Genomic DNA, 22103 nt, shown 5'->3' with positions numbered 1-22103 from the left:
CAAAACATTTCACAGGTTTAAAAAAAAGTCTCTCTAGATCCACCCCACTCCAGCCTTTTTTTTTTTAAGCCTGCAAAGTAGACTTTACCAATAGCATACTATATGGATTTAAACTTTTTAAAAAGCTCATTCTTTAGATATTATAGATTAAGGCATATTTTAGATGTTAAGGTTGCTAATAATCTTACATAACTAAAAACAGAAGGAGCTATTCTTTATTCTAAGACAAGAAACTAAATTCTCTCCAATGATTTGTGTATATTTTAACCATATTGTGAAATATCTTAAAACAACATTTCCATTTTCAGTGGGTCATCTAGACAGACACAAGACTCTCTACATATATGTTTTTAATCATGATCAAGGTCTAGGGGAAGGGAGTTTGCCCTTTAAGTCCTATAGAACGATTTTGTTTGAATTTTAGATTTTTCCTGACCCTTAACTTTTTCAATAAGAATCTTGGTAAAATTTCAGAAAAGCTAAGTCAGTTTGCTGGGGATAGAGGTGAGGAAAAGACTGATGGATTGTGGGTGAATTCGAGGGAAGACCGGGGGTGCTTAAAGGGGAGGTGAGGAACTGAAGCCTGGACCGAAGTAGAACAAAACGTGTGCTGCCTCCTCCCAGCTAGTTTTGCTTCTGTTGCACTGGATCAACAAAAGAGAATCGGCTCTAGCTTTACTCCTTCCATGTAGATACTCCATAAGAATGGTTCTATTTGGAATTAACAGGTTGATTTGATTGTCTTCACAAAGGTAAGAAGGGCTTCCCCTCTTGCCACAGTGCCGTGGGGAATTTGAGCCCCCTTGTGGTTGCTTCAACATTAATGCGAGTTCTAACTTACTGAACTAGTTGTCAGACACACGGTTAGGCTTTTTGAAGACCCTGTCTGTTTGATCTGTACAACAATCCTAAGAGGTAAGTGCAATTATTCCTCTTCTTCAGATGAAGAAACGAACTCAGAGGGACTAAATGACTCGCCCAAGTCTCTCCGGCTCTTAAGTGTAGATGTCATCCTGAGAACAGGCCACTTTGGTTTCAAGGCTGGTGGCCCCTTTCCCACAATATGCAACAACACAGGGGCGTCTGGAATGCTGAGATGGTCTTCCAAATCTATGGCAGTGTCTGAAATGTTTATCTTACTCAGCTCTTGCTTATGCAAAGGATTTCAGTTCATTCCTGCTCCAGAATAATTTACCCCGGGGGAAAGGAGTTTGTTATTGTAAATAATTACTTATTTCTTCTCGCATTCTTTGTTCCACTCCCCTCTCTATCTCTGTAGATCAGGAAGGTTTATATAAACTTGATAGTTCATTTAGACTGCAACTAATGTTTCCTGGAATTCTTTTTTATTTCGTTTAGAGTATTGTAAGATGGAACCAAATTATTGCTGTTTTTCCCTATTACTATTGAAGCTATCTTTTGATATTTCAAGTTTGGGCTCTTCCTGGAAGAAATAATGGAACTGTTTATAACTCTTGTTACCCGTTGAAAATTTCAGGGACTTTAGAAAAAAGATGGAGAACCATAGTTAATCTGAAAAAGAAAATAAAAATATACTAGTTGTGTACTCTGAATTCTTGAAGATATGGTAAGTTACAGTGAGTTAAACCTAAAGATAGGATTCAAGATACTAATTAAGTATGAGTTAAATAACTGCTCACCTAACTTTTGGAAAATTAATGAGAAATACTTCCACACTCCATTCTTCCTTTCTTCTTTCTCTTTTTCTTTCCTGTCATCCATTGAACTAATATTTATTGAGCCCTTACCATGTCCTTGACCTATCAAATTTCTGTAGTCTGATGACTGAGCCCCAATTTTTTAATGTTTCATGTATACTCAATATCAAAATACTAATTAAGAGCACAGATAGAATTAAAATTCAACATGATTTTCATAAATTATAGAAGCCAAATAGATAAATTTATGAAAGGATCATCTTTGGAGAGGAGATAGGATATCCTTCATCCATCTAGGTGATGTCCATGATGGACAGGATAACTGTCAACATAAGTATAAGGCTTTGGGGGGAAAAGTTAAAAAAATAACAGATGTATTTTCCACATAAACTCTCTGTTCCAGATACCTTTATACTCCAGCCTTCTCCCGTTTCTACCCCCTTCCATACGCCTTCCTATTTTCTCCTCCAAATCCTAAATGCTCTTTAAGTCTCACTCCATATTCATTGGTGACCGCAAATCCATCTTTAACAGACCCTGGTGCTGTGTTGCCTTTCTGAATTTCTAAGACGCTTCTGTAGCCCCCAGTCTCGCACTTGAATCACACACAAACGTTCTTGGGTTACTAGGAATTTCCGTGCATCCCGCCTCCTGTACTCAGTGATCAATTCTTTGAGATCAAGGTCAATGTTTTCTACTTCGTTGCCTCCTCTGTAGCTCTTAGTTTAATTTTGGGAAACATTTAAATTCTTGTAAATCTCACAAGAGAAAAAACAGAAACATAGAGGTAATTGTTTTCCCGACAAGCTTTGGGTCCTTCAGCTTAAGACTGTGGAGAAAATTAAGGATGCTGAGAAAAAAGACAGAAAGATAGAAAAAACGACAGATGGAAGAACGACATAAATTAAGGAGGCTAGAGCAATTAGGATTATTTATTTACAGGAGTAAAGACTGAGAGAAGATGCTGAGTCATATTTTCTAGTACATTAGTGCAATAATACACATAGATAATTTACCACATAAAGTGGCAAGATTCTTGTTCCCTGACTCCGTCAAAGGTAATACAAGAGCATGACTCAAAGGAGTCCAAGAGGGATTTAGGTTAGTCTCTGTTGGCCCCAGATAGCAGAGAGGCCTTCAACCTTAAACTTTTGCCTGATCCTCCAATTATAAGCTCCAGGTTAGAATGACAGGAATCTATTTCATTCTGAACATGCCAGTAATAAGGTATGATTCATGGTTCTCAGAGGTCCTTAATGCATCCTTCTTGAACACCTTTCTTTAGGAACTCTTCTATAAAATATATTGATACGTTAATGTAAAAAATGAGATGCTCTCTTCTTGTGACCTGAGGCAGTGAGTGCACCATGATTCCATATCTACCAATGAGTTCCTTCCTCTGCTTCAGAATCTGAGAGGCAAGCTTTTGCTGATGATCTCGGCAAGTGGTAGACAGTGCGCTGGGAAGAATTAGAGTGTGTGTTCTAGCTTCACAACTTTGAACTTCATGTGCCGTCTAAGGCAAATGATGTCAGTTTTCTCAGCCTCACACATTGATTATTAAGCATTCTTTTTTTTTTTTTTGCGGTACGCGGGCCTCTCCCTGTCGCGGCCTCTCCCGTTGTGGAGCACAGGCTCCGGACACGCAGGCTCAGCGGTCATGGCTCACAGGCCCAGCCGCTCCGTGGCATGTGGGATCCTCCCGGACTGGGGCACGAACCCGCGTCTCCTGCATCAGGAGGCGGACTCTCAACCACTGCGCCACCAGGGAAGCCCTATTAAGCATTCTTATTACTCATCTGCTGTATGGCACTTGGGAATCAATAGTAAAGAAGATAGACAAGATCTGTACTCTCACAGTCTATACAGACTAGTGAGTGAGACTTGGTTATCTCATATGCAAAATAGGTATGGTCACCACCAAGCCCCACGTGCGTTCCTCTTCCTCCTCTGTCCCCTCTCTCATTGACTGCCACCACCTCCCAGAAACCACGCAATCATCCGGAACATAGAACCAAACACTCTCAAGTCCTGTTTCCTCCAAATTCCTCCTATTTTCAAAGCCCATTCCCTTCTCTCTACCCCATACACCTTGTCTCAGGAGTACTCACTGATCTTCCTATAGCAGCCTCCTACTGACATATCAACCTGCATTCTTAGTTCCCTTCCATCTAACTGGCTCACTGCTTCCAAAGTGAACTTTCTAAATTAAAAGTGAGACTATCAATTGGGATGCTTTCAGCTGCAAAATATCACAGAAGCTGCCACTTAGAACAGTAGTAAGGGGATTTTTTAAATTTACTTTAAAAAGAGCTCTCGAGTGGGTGGTTACAGAATGCTTGATTTAATCATCAGCCACATCAGAGACCCTGGTTCTTGCCACCTTTCCACCGTGCCACGCTCAGCGTGTTGACTTCTGTCTTCAGGCGTGTCTCCGCGTGGTCCCTAGATGGCTGCAGCTGTCCCAGGCAACACATTCTCACGCATAGTGCAGTAGTGGAAGAGAGAATGTCTATAATGGCCAGTCCTTCTTAACAGTAAGACAATCGCATCCAGAAGCCCCGAAGCAGATTTTTCCTCAATTTCATTGGCCATGTTGGTGGCAATGGAGTAGAATAACCAAAATTGGATTATATTGATCGAATTTTACTTCCTGGGTCTAGGGTAGAGCTCAGTCTCCCCTGAAAATGTAGCCTCCTGATGTGTGAGAAAAGCTGGGATTCTTTAGGAAGGAGATGAGGCTTCCCACTGATAAGCAACTAAGAGTAGCGGCATATCTGATCATCTCTCCTCGTTACTTGAAGTCCTTCAGTGTCTCCCCATCGTCTTCAGTGTCAGGTCTCTGTTTAGCATGGAATTCAAGGTCCTTCTGGTTCCACCCTGGGCTAATGTACAGCCTTGCCTCTCGTGGCTGCCCCACTGCTCTCTATCCATCTCTTACTCATACAAGTTTCATTAATTGAGGTTCCGGTGCACCCTGTGTTCTCAGCTTCCTAGCCGTTGGACCTGCCCTGTTCTGTCTTCTTCTCCAGCTAATTCCTACTCATCCATGGTTCAGCACCTATTTCTCCTCTCACAAACCTTCTTTGATCCCCAGCGGTCTGGGTGAGTGAACCTTGAGTTATGTTCCCATAACCCCCGGTTTGCCTCTCCTCACGGCACTTACCCTTAGAGTTGTGATTGATTGTGAATGTCTCATAGTTTCCAGCACCTAAGGAGAAGCGCCTGGCCCTTGACAAAACGTCTTGAATCAAATGCTGAATCAGTAATGTCTAGGTTTGCAGGAAGAGTTAGATGATGTGAGAGAGGTTTGTAAGCTGTAATGCCATAACGTAAGTTGTGATTACTTTAGTAATAACTTTGCTTCACTGAGCTGTCCTCTTTTCTTGTATCTTGAATTGTTTTTAAAATCACATTTTAATTTCTTTCATCTTTTCATAATAGCTCAGACTCCATAGTGAAGTACCAAATATGCAGATTACTCAGAACTTCCTTCTTGCGTCTTTCTGATACCTTACATGGCATTAAGCAGAACTAAATGAAAACTTTTCACTTCTACATCTCCAAAGGCCTTTCTTTTAAAATTTTCCAAGAAAGGAGAAGATCAGGACACAAGCAGGAATGTAAAGTAAATTGAAGGTTCAACCTCTGGACCCAGGACTCATACGTTTTCCAGTCACCAGATGGAATAGTGCAATACAGTAGTTCTATGTCCCCTGCTGTCACTAATTAAAAGATGCCTCCTTGATGGTGAAAAAACTCTGTGCTAGTGATGTTGGAGAGGTTGATGCTGCATGGTGAGTAGACCTCACCCCACTGGGAACATGAAAAGGCACTTCCTGGTTTGCGACTACAGCCCTTATTTAAATAGCCTAGCAGTTTCATTCAATCAGCAAGCATGTCTTGAGTGCCTACTGTAAACCAGGCACTCTACACACTGAAGATAGAGCATGAAAAAGACTTACCAGCTCTCTGCCCTTATGGAGTTTACATTATAGTGGGGAGTGGGGAGAGGACAGTAGGAGGAGACAAACTATAACAAAGAAATCAAGAATGGAGGAAAACATTAGAGAGTGATAAGGGTAATGCAGAGTATTATAGCAGGTGGCTGCCTCTCACCGCTAACTCAGGTGAGTCAGAGCTCTTGCTTTAATGCTCATCATCTGCTGTATGCTAGATAGGTGTGTGTAACATCCACATCAATACCACACTATTGGGAACTGCGCATCAGAACAGCTAATAATAACAGCTAACAGAATAAGCTTCTCATGTTCTTTCGTCTTGCAGTAGGCCTGCTGCAGCTCCAGAGAAGCCATTGGGTATCTTGACCAAAGCAGGCTGGGCTCATACCCTGTAGTATGACTGACAATGGCCTAGAAGGAGAGGGCATTGTTTCTACCATCGGGCAGTTAGTCATGCACTGCCTTCTGAAGTGTCTTCTGTTGTTGCCCAATCTGTTATTTAAAGCACACATTTTCACTTTAAAGTTAATATACTTTGTATTTTATCTCCTTAACTGTATTGAAAACCAAGAGAGTATTTTATTCACCCTTAAACACCCAATACCTATTATTACCTGGAACATAATAGGTGTCCAATAAATGTTTACTGAGTAGATGTATTTGATTTTAAGATGAACATACAAAAGAATTAAGTCACAGAAAAAGGAAGTTTTGGTACAGCACCAAGATAAATAACACATGCAGAAAGCGGTAGGAACTCATAGGGTAGAAGAAAGGAAAGGCCTGGAAGAGGTGAACTGAGCTGGAAACTGAAGGATTTGTAGTGTCAGAAGGGACAGAAGGGGTGAGAAGGGCATTCCTGGTGGCAGAAGTCATGTGAACAAAGGCAGTTGTCCCCATTGGGGACAGTGGGGAGAGTGATTTCACAGGGCAGAGGAATCTACTTGGAGAGCAGTGGGTGGTAGGTACAGTTGAGTACCTCTGGGTCAGATGAAGAAGAGACATAAATTTCTGGTGGAAACTCTTGTAGTTGATGCAAAGTCACCAGACGTCTTCAGGAGAAGGTAAGAGCAGGGTTTTAGAAGGGAATCCGTAAAACTCTTGCCAGGGGGTACACTGTCACACTCAAGTAGGAGGCTCAAAGTGGGAAGACCTGGTGTGAAAAGGGAGCTTGAGGAAGTAGCACAGGATTAGAAACAATTACTTTAGAAAATCAGAGGGTAGCGCTAAATTATTGCACTATTCTCTGCACTATAGTGACCAAAAAACACTATGACTTAAATTTCTCTATCTACGATTTCCCATGCCTGCTAATAATGTAGCCTAGAAAAGTTTCACTTCCCTGACTGCCCCTTTCAAGACCTCAAGGTTGGTTCTTCTGGGTTCCCTTTCCTATGCATTTGACTTTCCATCAGTTTCACTTAATACTTTACAGATGCTCTAATTGACTCCTTATGTAACACTTCATTCAACAGGTAGCCATATTATATATAAACTATGGAGGATACAAAAATAAGATATGGCCCCTTTTCTCCAGGAGCTCACTATCGAGGACTGACTGTGATTTGGTTTACTTAATAATCATGAAGGAAGACTTCATGGAAAACCAAATAAAGCTACACTGAAATTTTCTCAGAAAAAACCAGTAGAGTACAAGGAAGTAGGATTTCAGAATATGTTTCCTCCACGTCAGCTATGTGAACTTTGTCTATCCCTACTTTAAGTGATTAGAGCCTGTAAAATTCAGTATGGCCTGGTGTATTAGATGCTTTTAAATATGGTATAAAATTTTTATTACAGAAAATTTCAAACATATGCAAAAGTGAAGAGAATAGTCTAATGAACTCTCCTATATACTCGTCACTCAGGAATTTTTCATCCTTGGGCAGGCTTACTTCATTTACACCCCTCTATGCCAAGATTATTTTGAAGCAAATGCCCAACATCATATCATTTTATATCATCTCCTTTGTAAATATTTTAATGTATCTCTAAAAGGTAAGGAGATATATATATATTATATATATATTAGAAGGAATAATAATATTGTAGTCATATATTATTCCTCCTAAAATATTTTACAATAATCTCTTAATATCATATCCAATATATCGCCAGTTTTCAAATGTTTCCAGTTTCCTCCAAGCTGCATTTTCCTTCACAATTTTCTTGTGTAAAACAGGATTCCAGTAAGGGTCAAACAATGCAATCGGTGGATGTGGTCGATGTCTCCTAAGTCTCTTCTAATCCATAGGTTCCACCTTCATTTTTCTTCTTTCTGCTGCTTGTTTGTTACAGAAACCAAGTACTTTGTTCCATGGGATTTCCTATAGTCTGGATTTAGATAATTCCTTTTCTATGGAATCATTTAACATGTTCCCACTCTTTTATATTTCTGTTAATTGGTAGTTAATTCTAGAGGCTTGATCTGATTCAGGTTTGACTTTTTTTTTTTAATTTTCGGGGGCAAGAATACTTCTTAGGTATCGATGTTTATTTCCGTTATGAGTGATGTCTAGTTTTCTCTCTTTTTATGATATTAACTGTCATTGAAGATTATTGCCGAGATATGTTATTTCATTGGGGGTTGCAAAATGGTAGCTTTGATTATTAGTTGAAATAATTCTATAAAAAGAACTCTCCCCCCATTGACTATCTGGTTACTCGGAGGTACTTTTGTGTAAGAAAAGTAGGACATATGTTTCATTCTTTCCCTTTATTTACCTATTTTTAAAATTATTAGTTGATTCCCTAGTACCCTCCAAAGATAACTGATTGGGCTAATTTTTACTATCATAATTTACTAATGGATTTAAAAAATATAGATGTGCTTCATTCTGTTGTAGTAATTATGCTTATTTATGCTCAGAATTGTCCTATTTTTGGCCAATGAGAGCCTCTTTAAACTGGTTCCTGAGTTCTTTTGAAATGCCCTTGTAGTCACTGATAGTGTCCTAGCTTTCTGATGTGACAGTGTTCCAGGCTATCTTGTGTATTTCCTGCCCCAGATGGAATCAGCTATTTCTCCAAAGAGCTCCACTTTCTTCTACTAGGTCACTGTATTTAGAGACCACAGTCTGAACACTAAGTATGCTTATTGCTACTGGGTTGGTCATCGTTTCTAAGTCTTTTTAGCGGATAGAACTAGAATTTCTTTTTCTCTTAAGAAAAAAGATATTGTGGGGACTTCCCTGGTGACGCAATGGTTAAGAATCCACCTGCCAATGCAGGGGACATGGGTTTGAGCCCTGGCCCGGGAAGATCCCACATGCCGCGGAGCAACTAAGCCCTTGCATCACAACTACTGAGCCTGTGCTCTAGAGCCCACGAGCCACAACTACTGAGCCCACGTACCACAACTACTGAAGCCCGTGCGCCTAGAGCCCGTGCTCCGCAGCAAGAGAAGCCACCGCAATGAGAAGCCCACACACCACAACAAAGACCCAACGCAGCCCCAAAATAATTAATTAATTAATTAATTTTAAAAAGAAGGTATTGTGAATTATATATTTCCAGTTCAGGTTGAGGACTCCAAAGCTGCACTTTACCTCACTGGTGTCATGTCTGTGTCTCCTTCTTCCTTTGCCAGAAATCCTGGTTCTTAGTGCAACAGCATAACCGCTCACTTGCTTTCTCCCACAGCACACACGGTAGTCTCAGAATAACACCACCACACAACCAACAACAGCGTGATTATTGAAAGTGGTTTGTTTATTGCAGGTTCTTTTTATGTCTTTATGTTATATATTCCACTAGAGATGTACACATTTCTGTTAACCTATAATGCAAGTTACCCTGAATGAAATATCATTTCCATCTTTCATATTTTTGTCTTAAAATCTGAAACTAGTGATTTCTAAAATGCTTAAATGCTTATTTATAATTTTTCTTTATAAAGCGAGAAAAAGGTTACAGACAGGACTAGTTGTAAGACTTATTAAAATAATTACCTTGGAGTGTCATAGTTGGATCCTCAGCACATACATTGCCTGTTCTTTCTTATTAGATCTGACTCAGACAGTTTCATTCATTCATTCATTCATTCAAGAAATATCTAGTAAGTACTACATGACATTCAGACAAGGGGAATAAAGAGGGAATTTAATACGTGTTGAGCGTCTTTTGTATGTCAAGTATTATTTTAGCTGCTTTACATACATTATCTTATATAATTTTATAAGAACCTTTTAAAGCATACAGTAGTAGTCTGTAACCAATTTTCAGATGAGTCAGTTGGAGCTCAGGGAGTTTCCTTTGTCCAAAGTCACAAAGATATTAAGTGGAAAAGCCAGAATTAACATATGGGCCTGTTTTATTCCAGTGTCATATACAAGGTTCACTCTCTATCCTCAAGGAGTTAATGGAGGGTTTAGACACAGGAAGAACAAAGCACCATAGGAGTTCAAGCAAGAGAGGAATTAAAATCATGGGGCATCACAAGAGAGGTGGCATTTCACCTGATTTTCCAGAAAGAGCAGAATTTTGTTGGATGGAGAGGGACTGCATTGCACATGAAAAGGTGGAGATACACAAAATTGCATAGGCAAGAAAGTTCAACAGGCTCTTGAAATGATGAGTAGTCTGGTTTGGCCAAAGTTTAGTTTAATATAGGGAAATAGAGCTAAAACTGAAAAGGTCCCTTGGGACCCCAGTTGGACCCTGAACGCGATTCAAAGAATTTGAGACAGCCAGAAACTTTTGAAAGTTCTGAACAGGAGTCAGACATGATGGGGCTCAATCCCAGCCACTGAGTAGGCTTCATCTAACGCACAGCATCCTCCTTTGAGAGACTCAAGACAAAAACCAGCTTCACAGATCTGCACATCTCGTGGGTTGGTCTGCATGTCTTCTGGCAATTTCTTGCTAAAATTGCACTTTTTTGGATGTTTTGCTACTTGATGTTTTGCCAAATTAAACTGTACAGTTGGAGAGACTTGGAATAGTCCCATAAGATATTGCACTGTGATTGGCAGGGGTTGCTGGAGTTCTCAGATATTAACAATGAAGTCTTACTGTAATTGGACATAATCTGCTTGTTGAACCTTCTTTGAGTCAAAGAAGTCTTCTCGTATTGTGACAACTCATCAGTTTCTTACAAGAGCTCTACTAAAACTATGCTTATCATTTTAATTACTTTAATAAGCATAGGATTATGGGAACAACAGGAAAAGCATCACAATTCAAGAGGTTTTGGTAAAATTGAGTTCTGATTGGGTAAGGACGTTTTACTACAGAAATGAGTTATATCTCAATTGTGTGCAATAGACTCCTTAGTCTGGGTACTTTCATTGGCTTAAGACCCTTCCTTTGCTCAGTATTAAAGTTCAAAAATGACTACTTAACCTGATATTCTTGTACATTCCCCTCATGGGAATTTCTAACACAGTGAATTAAGTCTCCCTATTATCTCGTTTTTATAGGAAAGTGTGAGATTGCATAATTCATGGTAACTAAACTTTCTTTTACAGTATGACATTTGCTATCTTAATTGTCCTTCCAGTTCGTAATGCATAAATCAAATATGGCTGAGATCTGTGAAATCTATTAGTTGTGGATCGCTTGTAATCTGGCAAGCTGTTGCCTGTAATAGGACTAATTATGAAGTGTGTCCTCAGTATTCTTTCCTTTCTTCCTTCCTTCCTCCCTACTCCCTCCCTTCTCCCTCCTTCCTCCCTTCCCCTTCCTTCTTCTCTCCATCTGTCCCTCCCTCTCCTTCTCCTCCTCCTTTCTTTCTTCCTTCCTTCCTTCCTTCCTTTCTTTCTTTCTTTCTTTTTCTTTCTTTCTTTCTTTCTTTCCTTCCTTCCTTCCTTCCCTCCTTTCTTTCTTTCTTTCTTTCTTTCTTTCTTTCTTCTTTCTTTTTATGCACTTCTTTCTAATTGTATTTCAAGTTCTTTCCAAAACAAGGCCTTTGGATACCCCAGGTTCAATATGCCCCTGGGTCTGGTCCACTGCTGTCTTGTATTCATGTGTGGGTATTCATTCGTTCACCAACATTAAATCCCAGGATAGGTGTGGTAAAACATGACTCCCTCCTCCATGGCACAAGTCCTTTGCTGGTTTTAGACGTGGACTGCAGTCTTTGCAGAAAACACACAGGAACGTTTTCTTGGAACTGAAGTGGGATGAAAAGTGCCTGCCCTGAACATCACCATCTTTTCCCTGACCCTTCCCCTCCAGTTTCTGAAGATACAGCAGAAAGTAATCTTCCTTGAAGATACTGGATAACAATTCCATAAAACAAAAACACATGCTTCCACATGCACAGATATGTTGGGTTTAGTTCAGCTGCTGGATGAGCTGATTGATGCATTCACCTTGACAGCCAGGTGAGTCCACTTCCTTGAGGAAGCCCACTCTATTTTTGGTAGCGTGACAGGCCACTGGGAGTTGGAAAGGGCGCAAGAACCCTGAGATCACCTGAAAATTCTTCCCCGGAAAGGCAATTTCGTGAATGAGGTCTTCCAAGCAAATGACACCAAACTTCCCCAGGTGCTCCTCAATCACTGTGTTGTCTGTCAGAGGGATGATTTTATTCTTGACCTTGGCTTGTCCACGTTTCAAGATGAGTTCCCGAACAGACTTCAGATTTGGAAATCCCCAGGTCACATAAGTTTCCACTATACAAAGCATGTTTATGGTTTGAGAGGTTACTTGCATAAAGACACCACTGAAAATCTTATTCAGGCGAAGTCTTGCAATGGTCCTCTGCACCAGTAAACTCACCCCATTAATCCTTTCGATGCGCACAACAAAGGCCAAACAATGTTTATCTGGCGCTTCTAAGCCATGAGGTTTCACTTCTAGTTGTCTGAGTCGCACCCTGTCACGTAGTTGCCGCCAGGAATCATGTAGGAACCATTCTAGTCGCTTAAACTTGATCTCTTTTCCTTTCCTCTGCTCCTTCCTTTGCAAAAGCGCCTGCTTTGCCTGGGTGGCTTTCAGGCCCTGATAAGCCTTCCTCTTTTTCAGGAGATTTTTCTGAAACCAAAGGGATCTTTTTTCTTGCCTCTTCCTCTGCCATCTTTCCAACTCTCTCTCTCTCTCTCTCTTTCCTTCCTTCCTTCCTTCCTTCCTTCCTTCCTTCCTTTTTGTTGTAATGGCTGAAATAGTCTCCTGACAATTGAGAGAACAGAATCCTATGTAGAGATAGGCATGGCTTTCATCAATACCCAAAACTACCCAGTTATGGAAGGTTTAAACCTAAGTGGAAATGTTTGCTGGACACATCTATACAAAATCCACATTTTTTGCAGAAATAGTTTATTAAGTATCATTGATGCCATATTTAAAGAATGAAGGTACTCATAGATATCATTTTAATATCTTTAGTCAACACTGCAGTGCAAAGCACAGATGGAGGGGTCAGTGATTCCACACTCACTATTCCTGACAGAAGATTTTATCCGAAATAACTGTAGTCATTTAATATGTTAGCTTCAATTGCTGTAATTTCTCATCTTGTATTGGTGTAGACCCAGATATGTGTTCAGGTTACAGTTGTGGTTCACACCCTTGACTGAACTTTAAAATCACCTGGAGGCTTCTAAAAATATATCAGCACTGACGCCCCATCTCCAAAGATTCAGATTTAACTGGTCTGGCTGCAGGGTCACAACAGTTGCACAAGTTCAGGGAGTACATTTACCTTAGAACATATTCATCCCTCAGGGCCCGCAACCTCCCAGAGCACAAGTCCATTGTGTTCCATGTGAAAGGTGCCTGCTGGACTTGTGCAAACTTGGGGCCAGAGAGAGGGCTTGAGCACACCTGTTTTTAGAAGCCCCCCAGGAGACTGCAATATACAGCCAGACTTGAAAACCATTTTGAGGTAAAACATAGCCTAGATGTTAAGAGCATGGATTTAGGAGTCAAGCAGAAATGGATTCAAAATCTTGCTCTACCACTCTCTAGCTGTGTGACCTTAAGAAAGTCATTTAACCTCTCAGAACTTCAATTTATTCGTAAATAAAAGGGTGATACCCGCCTTGTGTGATTATATTCAAGAAAAAAATAGACAATCTGAGTGAAATACTTGGCACAAAGTTAACTCTCAAGAAGCCACTGTTATTATTTCAGTTATTAAAGCATAATTTCTGTATTAGTCCAGACTCCTTCAGTACTAAGTGACAGAAATCTAACTCAGACGACCTGGAGCAAAATGGAGAATCTGAGCGAGCCACAAGAAGAGTAGGGCTGGATTGGGTCTTACGGACTCCAGCAATGGGATGCTGTTAGGACACGTACTCGCTCTCTCTGGTGCTTATTCCACCTTCTTTCATGGTGCCTTCATTCTCTCAAGCCAGCTGTCCCCTTAGAGGCTGAACTATGACCTTATGCAGCTCAAAACTCAAGACTTAACATCTTTACAGCCTGTTAAGCACAGAAGAACCAAGTAATTCATCACATCCAACTCAGGTGGGAAAATCACAGTAGCCCAGCCTGGCTCCTTTGTTCATCCCTGTTGTCAAGGTGTGTAATCCTTAAAGTGGGGAGAAGTGGTGGTGTGCAGATGAACACAGTAACTACCTTTATTTTCACTGTTGAGACCTGATTCAAAATATATAAAATACATAAAACCTCTGCCATCTAGGATCTATTAGCAGATAAGGAAGGACAGCAGTGAAATCCCAGGAACAATAAAAAAAAGTACCCTGAATTTATAATACCTGTTCTCTCAGCTCTTCATGACCTAAAATGAGTTTAGGGCAAGAAAAGCATTTGTTAGACTTTTCTGGCCCGGTTTACCTGAGACACTCAGGTGACCAGGCAGATGCGGAGCTGGATAAGTTGATGCCACACTCCCAGCAATCCGCATGATTGAACACCTGAAGTGTTCTCTCCTGCCACCTCCACCCCACGGTCTCTCCTTACCTCTACAGATGGGAAAACTTAGGAGACTTATTTATAGGAACACACTCTACAGATGCACTGTGTATTTATCCAAGAAGGAGGCAGTGAGGAAGAATGTCACTACAGACTCAGAGACATCCTTTAACATTTGAATTGTTCTGACCACTTACCTCACATTTGTCTTAGAGAGGCAGCAAGTGTCATGAAGGAGGAACAGGCTTCATAGTTTTATAGCAGTGCGGTTCTGACAAGTCATTTAACTTCTGTGAGCTTCAGTTTCCTGATCTGTGAAATGAGGGCAATAATATTCCACAGGACTATTGTGAGAATTGAATGTATTTGATAAGTGATAACGTATTTGAAAGTCAATTGCACTCTACACAGTTGATCTTCAATAAGTGGTTTCAGCGTTTGGGGTTTAGTTTTATATTTTAAGAAATTACCGAAGAGGCCTTGCTATGAACATGCTTTCATGTGTTTAGACCCAGTAGAGAGGATGACTGGGCATATAGTTGAATATTCTAGGACATACTGCAAAAGATGCATGAGTATCATTGCTGCTCACTGACCTTTGGGTCTTAGCATCTTACTTTGTGGTTACATAAACGAGTGACGAAACTGCTGGCATTCACTTCAAGTGACCCTGATACTTTACTGGTTCGGCGGCATTATTTAGGAAGGCACCTGACTCACTTCATTCTGACATGGTGAACACTGCAGAGAAGAAAGCAAAGAAGAAAAAAGTCAAATGTTAATACCATTGGTAGCTCTTCTATGTCAAATGATGCTTCTGGGATTTTGAGACCTCTTTACAGTTCCTATTCAGCCAAAGTAAATTGGTTATGGGTGGATAAGAGTTGGTGGGAGGATTATATAAGTGAATGTGTAAAAGCCAACTGGCTTGTGGCCAAGGACACAGATGGCATGCTCATTGACTCTCTTGGACAACATCAAGCTCTAGATTCTGTGCTGTGGACCGACTGGGTATTCTCTGTTGGCAAGGAGCCTCATCCCAGACAGTGATATTCAGATAGTACGCACCAAAAATATGTATATAGTAGGCATCTTCTCTGACCTAAAAATGGGGGGATTACCTTTCTAAGCTTATACTAGTGTTAAGACTCCATAACCTAAAGCCCATATTTTTCCAGAAGTGAAAATTGCTTTTGGTATAAAGCAGAGATGATTCAAATGAAGGAGAATGAGATTACCTCTGCCTTTCAGGAGCAAGAGATTAACTAGCACAGAATTGCCTATATCAAACAAACATGAGTAAAGGTCAGCTATGGATTTTAAATTGTTCAAAAGATTGTTACTTTGACATGACTAAAATGTAGGGAGCAAATTGATGAGATCTCAGCAGTGAAGGAATGTATTTTCTTAGTACTTTTTAACATCCGGTCTTGGTACAATTTTATTTCAATTTCTGCTAATACAACCACATAAATGCCTGATTTAAGTCATTTAAGTATCCCGTGGCAACGTGATCTTGTGCTTCTCTCTTTCATTTCCTTCCTGTCCCTCCCGTTCTTTTTTCTTGAGAGAATCAGGAAGAGGTTTCCCATTTCTCAACTCTTGAATCTGTTTATGAAAATTGGAACTAAACAGCTTAACACAATTAAGCAGGATGCCTCATTCATCAAACCTTCATTTTTCTAAGACTCCAGCCTGTCAGTCACCAAAAAGCGTGTGTTAAGTGGAAGCTGTGCTTCTACTCTGTTGGCATGCTACATCTGTTGACAATTACAGGGGCACATGTAATGCCATTCCTGTCATGGCATGTGCTTCCTTGTGCCTCTGGTCACAGGCCTTCAGGGACATTTACAAAGCGTGTCCTGGAACTAAAGAGTTTAATTTTGCCTGCTAATGTGTTTATGTATCTTGTAAAGGAACTAATCATTCCCTTTTGCTTTCCCTTATTATGGGGTGTGTGTGTGTGTGTGTGTGTGTGTGTGTGTGTGTGTGTGTGTGTGTGTGTCTGCACCAGAAAAGGACCATGCCATATAATAAGCATAAAGACCTTTTTCTCATACCCACCCACCTTTCTTGTAAACCGCTGCGTTTATTTTTTTTATTGTTATTTTGTCAAATAGCATATTTCTTGGCTTTTCTTGGATTTTATCTATTTTTTGAATACTACTGAATTCTGATTTCATATTTAGTCAAGATTTGGATCAGGTTTTTAAAAAATATAATCCACGTAATTATAAGTCACTGGGACGCCCTCTGGAGTTATGCTTTCTTTCTTTTGGATCTCTAATTGACCTGTGAGCATATAGCTTTTTGCATTCTATAAGCCATATTATTCAGGAAGTATCTAGAACCTAGAAGAGTGGAGCTGAATTTACAAGTCATCTATCTAGGTATTTTATTGCTCTAAGCTTAGTACCTAGAATATTTGGCAATGTCCAAAGTATTGACCTTTTTTCCTGCTTTCATTCAAATATTTAGCACTGGGTATGCATGACTATAGGAATACTAATTTTTTTTTCATTTAAAGGAGAGGTACTGATTTGGGATATTGTGAGTACCTCATTAATATTATGAACAATTAAATGAATTCTAGTAGAAGAGCTACCTGAAAGAGAGCTAGAAGATAAAGAAGTTCAGACTGAATTTAAAGCCAATGGTAGTTTCATCCATGGTGGTTAATGATGTTTCTTAATCTTTAAATATCAAGTGTGTTGTAATGCTTAATTATCCTTGATATCTAAATGAATTACCACCATATTGGAGAAGAGTGGAAGTGACCTACAGATTCTTTAGTGCTTATTGAAGAGGAGTAGCTTGAAGAGTTTGGAGAATTCTACAGAAGAGAGGAAGCTGTTAGAACCAAGGTACCACCTTCTTCAAATGGGGAAAACAGGATGCACGAGTGTGCCTCTTCTCCAACGTTAAGTTTTGCATCGGTTTGCTATTAAACTCAAGGATTTGTGAAGGAAGCAATTCTAATTGCTTGGCACTTAAAAAACTTGCTCTGTTAGAAGTATTTTGAAAATTTGATTGCATTTTGAGTCACGCAAATGTACCTGGAATAAATTTTTGCTGTACGCCTAAATAATCTGTCATTTAAATGCAACTATAGAATTCTCAGAGGAGAAAAGGAAGCTAATATTTATTGAGGATCTACAAGATATTACATTCATTGTTTTATCTTCTCTTAACATCCATGAGTAGATATTGCTGTTTCTGTTTTACAGATGAGGAAACAAGCTAAGACTGCCTAGGAGCATTTTCCTAACTAACATGAAGTGTAGTACAATCTGAAACCAGCTCTGTATGATTGCAAAACCTGTTTTCCTTCTCTGCTATCTTCACATCCCTGAGATTTTGTTGAAAACAGTGAAGAGTGGCAGCTTCTTAGTTCATGTAGGCTTTACGATCAGTGCAGCCTAATTGGCCAAAGACATACACCCAGCCTCACACCTGCAAATCAACTTGAGGACTTATTGATCTGGATCTGAGCCTGAATTATACCATATATCAAATGATGCTATATCCTTTCTCTAGTTTCTGCTTTGTAGCCAGCTTAGAATGTCTCAAAACTCACATTGTCCCAGGGGAATACTAAAAATGTTGTCTTATGTTAATTAAGTATATGCTGTGCTGTTTCATGTTAATTAAATTCATGGCGCCTAAATTAAGAATCCTTCAAGTTGACTCATGAAGTGTGCTCTATCTCTGGTGTGGGAAGAGCCCATTTTGAGATGTTTCTACACAAAAGGAAAGAAAGCAGCCAAGATTTATTGTTTCAAGCCCTTTTAACTATATCCCCAGACATGAGGAATCTAGTTTCTATGGAAGTTTTTTTTTTTTCTTTTTTTTAACATCTTTATTTGAGTGTAATTGCTTTACAATGCTGTGTTAGTTTCTGCTGTATAACAAAGTGAATCAGCTATACGTATACATATATCCCCATAACCCCTTCCTCTTGCGTCTCCATCCCACCCTCCCTAACCCACCCCTCCAGGTGGTCACAAAACACCGAGCTGATCTCCCTGTGCTATGTGGCTGCTTCCCACTAGCTATCTTTTTTACATTTGGTAGTATATATATGTCCATGCCACTCTCTCACTTCGTCCCAGCTTACCCTTCCCCCTCCCCGTGTCCTCAAGTTCACTCTCTAGTAGGTCTGCGTCTTTATTCCTGTCCTGCCCCTAGGTTCTTCAGAACCATTTTTTTTTCTTTTAGATTCCATATATATGTGTTAGCATACGGTATTTATTTTTCTTTTTCTGATTTACTTCACTCTGTATGACAGACTCTAGGTTCATCAACCTCGCTACAAATAACTCAATTTTGTTTCTTTTTATACCTGAGTAATATTCCATTGTATATATGTGCCACATCTTCTTTATCCATTCATCTGTTGATGGCCACTTAGGTTGCTTCCATGTCCTGGCTATTGTAAATAGAGCTGCAATGAACATTGTGGTACATGACACTTTTTGAATTATGGTTTTCTCAGGGTATATGCCCAGTAGTGGGATTGCTGGATCATATGGTAGTTCTATTTTCAGTTTTTTGAGGAACCTCCACACTGTTTCCATAGTGACTGTATCAATTTACATTCCCACCAACAGTGCAAGAGGGTACCCTTTTCTCCCCACCCTCTCTAGCATTTATTGTTTGTAGATTTTTTGATGATAGCCATTCTGACTGGTGTGAGGTGATACCTCATTGTAGTTTTGATTTGCATTTCTCTAATGATTAGTGATGTTGAGCATCCTTTGATATGTTTGTTGGCAGCTGTATATCTTCTTTGGAGAAATGTCTATTTAGGTCTTCTGCCCATTTTTGGATTGGGTTGTTTGTTTTTTTGATATTGAGCTGCATGAGCTGCTTGTAAATTTTGGAGATTAATCTTTGTCAGTTGCTTCATTTGCAACTATTTTCTCCCATTCTAAGGGTTGTCTTTTCGTCTTGTGTATGGTTTCCTTTGCTGTGCAAAAGCTTTTAAGATTCATTAGGTCCCATCTGTTTATTTTTCTTTTTATTTCCATTTCTCTAGGAGCTGGGTTAAAAAGGATCTTGCTGTGATTTATGTCATAGAGTGTTCTGCCTATGTTTTCCTCTAAGAGTTTGATAGTGTCTGGCCTTACATTTAGGTCTTTAATCCATTTTGAGTTTATTTATGTGTATGGTGTTAGGGAGTGTTCCAATTTCATTCTTTTACATGTAGCTGTCCAGTTTTCCCAGCACCACTTATTGAAGAGGCTGTCTTTTCTCCATTGTATATTCTGGCCTCTTTTATCAAAGATAAGGTGACCATATGTGTGTGGGTTTATCTCTGGGCTTTCTATCCTCTTCCATTGATCTATATTTCTTTTTGTGCCAGTATCATACTGTCTTGATTACTGTAGCTTTGTAATATAGTCTGAAGTCTAAAAGCCTGATTCCTCCAGCTCTCCTTTTCTCTCTCAAGATTGCTTTGGCTATACGGGGTCTTTTGTGTTTCCATACAAATTGTGAAATTTTTTGTTCTAGTTCTGTGAAAAATGCCATTGGTGGTTTGATAGGGATTGCATTAAATCTGTAGATTGCTTTGGATAGTATAGTCATTTTCACAATGTTGATTCTTCCAATCCAAGAACATGATATAGCTCTCCATCTGTTTGTATCACCATTAATTTCTTTCATCAGTTTCTTATAGTTTTCTGCATACAGGTCTTTTATCTCCTTAGGCAGGTTTATTCCTAGGTATTTTATTTTTTTGTTGCCATGGTAAATGGGAGTGTTTCCTTAATTTCTCTTTCAGATTTTTCATCATTAGTGTATAGGAATGCAAGAGATTTCTGTGCATTAATTTTGTATCCTGCTACTTTACCAAATTCATTGATTAGCTCTAATAGTTTTCTGGTAGCATCTTTAGGATTCTCTATGTATAGTATCATGTTATCTGCATACACTGACAGCTTTATTTCTCTTTTCCAATTTGGATTCCTTTTATTTCTTTTTCTTCTCTGATTGCTGTGGCTAAAACTTCCAAAACTATGTTGAATAAGAGTGGTGAGAGTGGGCAACCTTGTCTTGTTTCCTGAATTTCGAGGAAATGGTTTCAGTTTTTCACCATTGAGAACGATGTTGGCTGTGGGTTTGTCATATATGGCCTTTATTATGTTGAGATAAGTTCCCTCCATGCCTACTTTCTGGAGGGTTTTTATCGTAAATGGGTGTTGAATTTTGTCAAAAGCTTTCTCTGCATCTATTGAGATGATCATATGGTTTTTCTCCTTCAGTTTGTTAACATGGTGTTTCACATTGATTGATTTGCGTATATTGAAGAATCCTTGCATTCCTGGGATAAACACCACTTGATCATGGTATATGATGCTTTTAATGTGCTGTTGGATTCTGTTTGCTAGCATTTTGTTGAGGGCTTTTGCATCTATGTTCATCAGTGATATTGGCCTGTAGTTTTCTTTCTTTGTGACATCTTTGTCTGGTTTTGGTATCAGGGTGATGGTGGCCTCGTAGAATGCGTTTGGGAGTGTTCCTCTCTCTGTTATATTTTGGAAGACTTTGAGAAGGATAGGTGTTAGCTCTTCTCTAAATGTTTGATAGAATTCTCTGTGAAGTGATTTGGTCCTGGGCTTTTGTTTGTTGGAAGATTTTTAATCTCAGTCTCAATTTCAGTGCTTGTGATTGGTCTGTTTATATTTTCTATTTCTTCCTGGTTCAGTCTTGGAAAGTTGTGCTTTTCTAAAAATGTGTCCATTTCTTCCAGGTTGTCCATTTTATTGGCATATAGTTGCTTGCAGTAATCTCTCATGATCCTTTGTATTTCTGCAGTGTCAGTTGTTACTTCTCCTTTTTCATTTCTAATTCTATTGATTTGAGTCTTCTCCCTTTTTTTCTTGATGAGTCTGGCTAATGGTTTATCAATTTTGTTTATCTTCTCAAAGAATCAGCTTTAAGTTTTATTGATCTTTGCTATTGTTTCCTTCATTTCTTTTTCATTTATTTCTGATCCGATCTTTATGATTTCTTTCTTTCTGCTAACTTTGGGGTTTTTTTGTTCTTCTTTCTCTAATTGCTTTAGGTGTAAGGTTAGGTTGTTTATTTGAGATATTTCTTGTTTCTTGAGGTAGGATTGTATTGCTATAAAATTCCCTCTTAGAACTGCTTTTTTGCATCCCATAGGTTTTGGGTCAGTATGTTTTCATTGTCATTTGTTTCTACGTATTTTTTGATTTCCTCTTTGATTTCTTCAGTGATCTCTTGGTTATTTAGTAGTGTATTGTTTAGCCTCCATGTGTTTGTATTTTTTACAGGTTTTTTCCTGTAATTGATATCTAGTCTCATAGCCTTGTGGTCAGAAAAGACACTTGATACGATTTCAATTTTCTTAAAATAACCAAAGCTTGATTTGTGACCCAAGATATGATCTATCCTGGAGAATGTTCCATGAGCACTTGAGAAGAAAGTGTATTCTGTTGTTTTTGGATGGAATGTCCTATAAATATCAATGAAGTCCATCTTGTTTAATGTGTCATTTAAAGCTTGTGTTTCCTTATTTATTTTCATTTTGGATGATCTGTCCATTGGTGAAAGTGGGGGTGTTAAAGTCCCCTACTATGATTGTGTTACTGTCGATTTCCCCTTCTGTGGC

The 22103-nt window shown here is 39.3% G+C and overlaps 1 protein-coding gene and 1 pseudogene across 4 annotated transcripts in view; one reads left to right on the top strand and one right to left on the bottom strand.

Annotated features, from left to right (window-relative positions):
* Window positions 1-22103, top strand: part of CPQ (carboxypeptidase Q) — a 466878-nt gene that overhangs the window by 389615 nt on the left and 55160 nt on the right. The window contains exon 8 of one of the 3 annotated variants that reach the window (XM_082674778.1): window positions 5124-5284. The exons of the other annotated variants lie outside the window; for them this stretch is intronic. Within the exon in view, the coding sequence (XP_082530904.1) occupies window positions 5124-5137 (14 nt within the window). The 3' untranslated portion in view covers window positions 5138-5284. Of the gene's footprint in view, window positions 1-5123; window positions 5285-22103 lie in introns of those variants that run through there. 3 annotated transcript variants of the gene reach the window in all.
* On the bottom strand, window positions 11918-12668 carry LOC309835663 (large ribosomal subunit protein uL30-like; annotated as a pseudogene). The gene has a single exon. The product of its transcript is annotated as a large ribosomal subunit protein uL30-like (transcript).

The sequence above is a fragment of the Grampus griseus genome (assembly GCF_964374135.1).
Source record: "Grampus griseus genome assembly, chromosome: 17".
Classification (NCBI taxonomy): Eukaryota; Metazoa; Chordata; class Mammalia; order Artiodactyla; family Delphinidae; genus Grampus; species Grampus griseus.
Note: the sequence above shows the minus strand (reverse complement) of the source record. Positions and strands in the feature narration are given on the sequence as shown.